The 7,543-nt window shown below is 39.6% G+C and overlaps 1 protein-coding gene across 1 annotated transcript in view; it reads right to left on the bottom strand.

Annotated features, from left to right (window-relative positions):
• Positions 1-7,543, bottom strand: part of LOC101644195 (regulator of G protein signaling 22) — a 101,463-nt gene that overhangs the window by 83,917 nt on the left and 10,003 nt on the right. The window contains exons 3-4 of the mRNA XM_013006869.2: positions 3,206-3,380; positions 797-930 (exon numbers count right to left, since the gene is read on the bottom strand). Of these exons, the coding sequence (XP_012862323.2) occupies positions 797-930; positions 3,206-3,380 (309 nt within the window). The remainder of the gene's footprint in view (positions 1-796; positions 931-3,205; positions 3,381-7,543) is intronic.

Below are 7,543 nucleotides of genomic sequence, written 5' to 3'. Positions count from 1 at the left end.
AAAAAAGAAAAAAGAAATTATGTTCATGAGATGATCAGAATACACAAATTCATAAGGATAGAAAGCAGATCAGTGGTTGCCAGGAGAGAATGATTGTTAATGGGTATGAAGTTTCTTTTTTGGAGGGATGAAAATCTAGAATTAGCTAATAGAGAAGGTTACACAATTTTGTGAATATATTTCAAAGTAATTATTTGTATGCTTTAAAGTAGTTAACATGGTGAATCTGATGTGGATTTTATCTTAATTTAAAAAAAAAGAATGACTCCAAAGTAATAAACTATTAAACAAAGAATTATGCACAAGCAGACCCACACCAAAATTAATAGTAAAGAATATTCGTCAGGTCAAAAGAAAATAATAGCAATTGAAAGAAAGAATAATGAATGGGTAAATACGGAAGCAAATCTACAGGAGTAACATAATACACAATATTTAGACAACAGTCCAGGTATTCTTGAGACTCTTCTGTGTTCTCAAGTGTGAGAAACATTGAAGAGAGCCAAATAGGAGGGACCCTTCCTAGAGAAGTCTCTGGATCGCAGAGCTCAAAGATGGTCGTCTTTGCGGCTGAGATCAGAGGTGCCAGGTCTTTAGAGTGACTGAGCTGGAGTTCTGACGGAATGCATGCATGGGAAATATAAGCCTCTATTACAAATAAAAATCTAATGAAGTATAAGAACTTACATCTTTATGTAATCAGTTGATTCGTTTTCCATTTCAATTTAATTTTTTTCAGTTTTTCAAAAGCTTACCACTGGGGAACACCCCTTGGTACATACGAGACTGCACCTACCCTTTCTCAAGCACATCCTCCTTAGAAGAAACTGAGAAGAAAGGCTCACTCTTATAAAGCTTTTGAATTGCTGTTTTTACTCTAGATGATTTCTTGGGAGGTTTCGGTGCTTGGAACACACTGAATTCTTCTTTCTAAAAAGTGGTGAGACAATGAACAAAAATTGGGGAGGTGGTGATGATAGAAAATAAAGCATAATTCTGCAGGTATACCTAAATTTGTTTCACAAGATCACTGCTGACCCCTAATCTACCACCAACCATCTTCTCACTAGAATAATTTTTCTCCTGACTTAAATTCCATGTATGCAGCCCAAACCAGAAACCACAGCTCTCTAGACTAGGAGGAGACAGGGTCAAAAGCTGATGTGTCGGTGCTTCCATCACTGCTGAGGAAGGCTTGTCCTGGAGGAAACACCAGGCAAAAACGTTTCTTTTGCTACAACCGACTAGACTTTGGGTTGACTATGCGCATGGGTTGGCAAGGCAGAAAGAATGGAGAAATAAAGTAAAACTTCTTTGATCCCTAAGAAGGGATGGCTATCTTAAAAGCACTTCCTATTTGGGCATTTTATTTTCATGGTTCTTGTCTTCACTTATCAAGGTTATTTATAAGAAAAAAATCATTTCAATTCAGAATATGAGAAGCTGCATTAATCGAAAAGTATAAACATCTAAATGTCTAAATGGTGGAGAAAGAAACGATTATCAGATAACAGAGGTATCTCAATATGTTATATACATAAATATGACATTATCTAATATTATTAATGGCTGAAAACTCTTGCACCCATGAAAAAATGCTGATGGAGATATAAAAAGAAATAATTAGTACATAAAAGTACAGGTGCCCTGAAACTAAAAATTCACAAAGAATCTAAAATCAATGGATAAATGAAATTAATCCTTGTCTAGAAGTGTGAGAATAAATGATTTGTCTCTCTCTCGTTTCTAAATTTACAGTAAGCTTTATTCTTTTTCTCATTTGAAAAATACATACAATTTTTTAGATTATATATGTTGCAGGAGAGCGATAAGTATATTTGTGATGTTGTAGAATCTGGAAGAAACAATAAAACCTTACATCCACAAGGGGCCAAACAACCCTCTGATGTACAACATACTTGAATTATGACAAACTGCACCTACAACTGTCAGTTCTGGTTTTGGTTTTGTTCTTTTGGGTACATCTTATATTTAGTCATGTATACTACAGAGTGTAGGAGCCCTGGTGGTGTAGGGGTTACACATTGGGCTGCTAACTGCAAGGTCAGCAGTTCAAAACCACCAGTGTCTCCGTAGGAGAAAGAACAGGCTTTCTATTCCGGAAAATAACAACAATGAAAAAAAATTGAAGGGGTGTACTCGGATTACATCAGAACTAAATTTTAAGGGGTGAACTTCAATGACATCAGAACCAACTTCTAATAGGATCATCAGAAAGGAACCCTGTTGTAAAAGTAGGGACTACCTGTATTCATATATTTTAAATAAGGCATTCTTATCAAAATGCAATTTACCGTAAACGTACGGGTTTTTCATGATCAATTCTATTTCGATGGACTAAATATATGTCTTTATGCCAGTACCACAATATTTTATGAATATAGCTTTGTAGACAACTTTGAAATCAGCAAGTTGTGTGTCCTTCAATTTAGTTGTCCATTCTCAATATTGCTTTTGCTATTCTGGACCCCTTGCAATTCCATCTGAATTTGAGGGCTCGATTTTCCACTTACACAAGAAGGAGTGCCAGGCCTCTATGTTAAAGATATATATTGCCTCTATGTTAATATTGCTTCTATGTTAAAGATAATTCTGCCGTTGTGACTTGCCCACCGTTGTCGGTGGATTTTGACTCGGCACTACGCTACGCAGAGTTTTTGAGACTGTAAATCTTTACAGAAGCAGTAACTTCATTTTTATCCCTCAGAGCAGCTGGTGGGTTCAAACTGTTAACTGACCTTGCAGTTAGCAGTCCGAAACATAAACCACTGCACCACCAGGGCTCTTTAATGGTGCCAACAGAGAGATGCAAATGAAAACAACTGAAACGTCATCTCATATTTCTTGTTCCCAAGATAAAACATTTGAGATTAGAAATCCCGTACATAAATCATTGATTAGAAGTTAGACTTCTTATCTCTTTGTTACAGCCATCTGCTTGGAGGAGTCCTGGGACAGCAATACTAGACAATGGAAAGATCAAGAACTTGTTCTTCCACATCCATCGGTGTACATAACTCAGCCTGTGAAAAATGATGGTTCTGCACTTGGTTTTCTTAGTGCCTAACTGTTGCAGCAAGTGCAGCAATGACTCTAAAAGAGCTTTAGGGTGAAACTCCCTTCAATAACTAGGATCACTACTATCCATTTCAGAAAGGGGTCAGTGCATCCACAGCCTCCTTACCTGGACCTCGAACACCTGTGGAATGCAGGATTTGGGTCGGAGTGGCAGGAGGGTGGCCATCTGTGGGAAAGGGTCAATGTCCTTCCTGGGTTTCTCCTGGCGGAGGTGCCAGAGCTTCAGTTCAGCACTGGTGTGTTTTGTGGAGTCGGAGTGAGTAACACAGAATCTTGGTGCCCTATTTTGTGAAGGAAAAAAAATAAGATTAAACTAGATGACAAGCCTCAAAGATCAAAAGGCTACAAAGTGCCCAATAGCTTTATTTACACCTGCCAGCTTCTCTACGCCCCCTTTCCTAGTTATTTCAACTCCTTTTTCTACTGCCTAGTCTTTAAAAATATATATTCTCTATGACAGGTACACTGTCTGAAGTTCCACGCATTCCCATCAAAAGACAATTCCCAAAAGAAAAAAAACAGAATGTCCAAATTATTATCTGCATGATAAGAACAAGAAACCTATGCATCTATCACTGAAGATTTTTTTTTAATTACCTATAGTTGTTATAGGTAATAATAGCTACTTACAACAATAAAGCCCTGGTGGCACAGTGGGTTATGAGCTGGCTGCTGGCCACTTGTGGTCAGCAGTTCAAAAGCACCAATCACTCTGTGGGAGGAGGCTTTGTGCTCCCATCAAGATTTACAGCCTCAGAAATCCATGGGGGGCAGTTCTTCTGTCCTATAAGTCATTATGAGTTAAAACTGACTGATGGCAGTGAGCTTCTTTTTACACAGTTGCTAGTAAAATTAATAGAAAATGTGTCTGTGATCATTTTAGAGCAACGTACTGGTTTAGTACCAAAATGCAATTGATGGCTGAAGTTCCTGTTTTTAATCATATAAGCCGCTTTCTTAAGGCTAACATCGACTACTAAAGCGGGCTCTTATTCCTACCCTGAGTTTCAAGTTTTCAGTCTGAAGGTAAGAATTAATTCTGCAACAACTGCTGTAAATGAAAAGCCTACAGTTGCCGCCAGAGACCAAAGGATAGGAATGTTTGGCACAATATCAAGGCCACACTTAATTGGATTGATATTCTGGTATTCCGTCTGTGGGCTCTTTATTGGACAGAAGGTTAACTCCAGCTGTTGGGGCCTGTTACTAATTGCTGCTTGGACCAGATTTTCGCCCTGATGTCACAGCCCCAAGTGGCTCCTGCCTACTCCCTGTCTTTCAGGGCCAGGTAGAAAATTGCCTCACTTTGAAACAGGAAGATCAATATTTCCTTGATGTGAACACAGGCTAGAAGTGGAAGAGGACCCAAGCCTCACAATTCATTTTGGATACAAAATAATTCCAGCACCTCAAAGACTCTTTCGTACTACTTTTCGGTCCTTACACCCCGCCCTCCACCGTTCACTCCTGGCCACCACCAATAGGTTTTCTGCCTCAGTCATTTTGTCTTTCTGAGGTTGTAATGACAAAATGGCTCAATGAAAAAGAGTTTTTTGAGATGGTGGAATTGTTTTGCATCATGATTTTCATAGTAATTAAATATATCTATATATGTACTCTACATTCGATTCTTTTGTTAAAACATTCTTTAAAATCAATTTTGCTTCACATACAGTCCTATAGGGTTTCTTCCTTATTCAATTTTGAAGGTCTTACTGGACGTTGACTAAGAAAGACCAAAGACGAATCCGTGCATTTGAATTGGGGTGGTGGAGAAGAATATCATAAGTACCATCTACTGCGAAAAGGACAAACAAATCTATCTTGGAAGAAGTACGGCCAGAGTGCTCCTTGGAGACAAAAAATGCAAGAGTTTTCCCTACATACTCTGGACCTGTCAGGAGAGCCCAGACCCTAGAGAAGGACATCGTGTTTGGTAAAGTGGAAGGGCAGCAAAAAAGAGGCAGGCCCTTGCTGAGATGGATTGACACAGGGGCTGCAAAAATGGGCTCAAGCATAGGAGCACTGGTGAGGACCCATCAGTGCTCCATTCTGTTGGGCACCAGGTTGCCATGGGCCAGAACCAACTTGCTGGCACCTAACAACAACAACAAGGTTGCTATATGCACCAAAAGCAACCCAACAGCAGTGGGTTCGGTTTGGGCTTGGTGTCAAACACTGAGGAGGAGGGAAAAGAAGAGACAGTCGTCTCAACAGATAATGCTGGGCACCAGCTCTTCATAGAAAAAAGAAACTGGATCTCAATCTAAACCTCATACAACATGACCTCTAAATGGACCCTGGTCTTAAAACTAGAGGGGCTCCAGGGACTCATGGGGCCTATGACTATAATCTCTATAACACGTCGGGCCCTATGAATCAGACAAGTGAGGCTTCTACATGTCCTGTCACATATACACTTTGTTTGATAAAGGTCTTATAGATAAGTCCACTAATTAATTGATATACAAATAAGAGGCTATTTTTGCATAGTTATTTCCAAGTAAAGGCTCTTAGATATAAAATAAAACTAAACATGTAGTTAGAATATGTATGACTCAGGAACCTCACTGTTGGGCATGTAGCCAAGACAAATGAAAACAGATTTTGACACAGAAACATTTGAACATGTATGTTTATAGAAGCTTTATTGGGTATGTCCAAAACTGAAAGCCACACAAATGACCTCAATGGGTGAATAGCTGTAGGATGTTCATACAATGAAATAGTACTCAGCCATGAAAAAGAACAAGCTGTTGATAGGCATAATTAGGGTGGGGTCACAAGGGAATTACTCTGGAAAGAGCTAATTCTAAAACATGGGCTGAAATGAAATTTCTATCAAATGTTGAATGTGAAATTGATGATATGCTCTACCAACTTTCACCTAAATCATAATAAAAAGTTTTTGTTATTTTGAATAAATAAAATCTTATGTACTACATGAATTCAGTTCTGTAACTGATGAGTAGATACCAGGGGTTAGAGATCTAGGGCAGGGGGGAGAGGTTAGGAGGGAGGTAGATGTAGTTAGTAGGGAGTTTGGGAGGTAGATGTAGTTATTAGGGAGGTAGGGAGGTGGGTGTAGTTAGTAGGGAGGTAGGGAGGTGGGTATAGTTAGTAGGGAGGTAGGGAGGTGGGTGTAGTTAGTAGGGAGGTAGGGAGGTGGGTGTAGTTAGTAGGGAGGTAGGGAGGTGGGTGTAGTTAGTAGGGAGGTAGATATACTTAGTAGGGAGGTAGATGTAGTTAGTAGGGATGTAGGGAGGTGTATGTACTTATAAAAAGGCAGCACGGGGAATGCCTTGTGGCAATGAATCTGTTCTGTATCTTGATTGTAGTGACAAATGCATGTGATGAAACTGCATAGAACTGTAATGAACATAAAAAACCACCCTATTATGACCAAAAGGCTCCCTGGTGGCGTAGTGGTTTTGTGCTGGGCTACTAACCACAAGGTCAGCAGTTTAAAGCCACCAAGTGGGAGAAAGGGGAGGCTTTCTACCCCTGTAAAGGGCTAGTCTTGGAAACCCGCAGACGCAGTTTCTACTGTGTCCTATAGGGTCACTATGAATTGGGATAGACTCAATGGCAGTGAGGGTTTTTTTGTTTTTAAGTATTATGAGCAACTGTATGGACATAAAGTGAACAACTTATATAGGTGAAACACACTAATTTCTTGAAAGACACAATCCACCAAAACTCACACCAGGAAGAATAGATCATTGGAAGAGGTCTGTACTATAGAAACTTTAGTTGTAAGAATAACTTGCCCAACAGAAAGAAGTACCAGAGCCAGAGGGTTCCCTGGTAAATCCTAACAAACATTTCAAGAATACGTGAGACCATGAGGGTAGGGGAGGACTGTGGGGAGGGAGAGAAAGGGGAACTGATCACAATGATGGAGGTTGAACCCCACTCCCCATGAGGGGCATGAATAACAGAAATGTGGGTGAAGGGAAGCAGTGGACAATGTAAGATATGAAAATAACAAGAACAATATACAATTGATCAAGGGTTCAAAAGGGTGGGAAAGTGGGGAAGGGAGGGAAAAAAGAGGAGCTCATACTAAGGGCTCAAGTAGAAAGAAAATGTTTTGAAAATGATGATGGCAACATGTACAAGTGTGCTTGATACAATTAATGCATGGATTGTTATGAGCCCCCAATAAAATGATAAATTAAAAAAGACTTAAAAATAAAGAATAAATGTCATAATTCTCTATCATCTCTTCCAGAAAGCAGAAGCAGAGAGAACACTACCAAACTTACTCTACATGGGCACATCACCTGGTACCAAGCTTACTCTATATGTGCACATCACCTGGTACCAAGCTTACTCTATACGGGCACATCACCTGGTACCAAACTTACTCTATACGGGCACATCACCTGGTACCAAGCTTACTCTATACGGGCACATCACCTGGTACCAAGCTTACTCTATA

This window comes from Echinops telfairi, unplaced genomic scaffold (assembly GCF_000313985.2).
Source record: "Echinops telfairi isolate 266 unplaced genomic scaffold, ASM31398v2 ScPeMD7_1;HRSCAF=3_0, whole genome shotgun sequence".
Lineage (NCBI taxonomy): Eukaryota > Metazoa > Chordata > Mammalia > Afrosoricida > Tenrecidae > Echinops > Echinops telfairi.
Note: the sequence above shows the minus strand (reverse complement) of the source record. Positions and strands in the feature narration are given on the sequence as shown.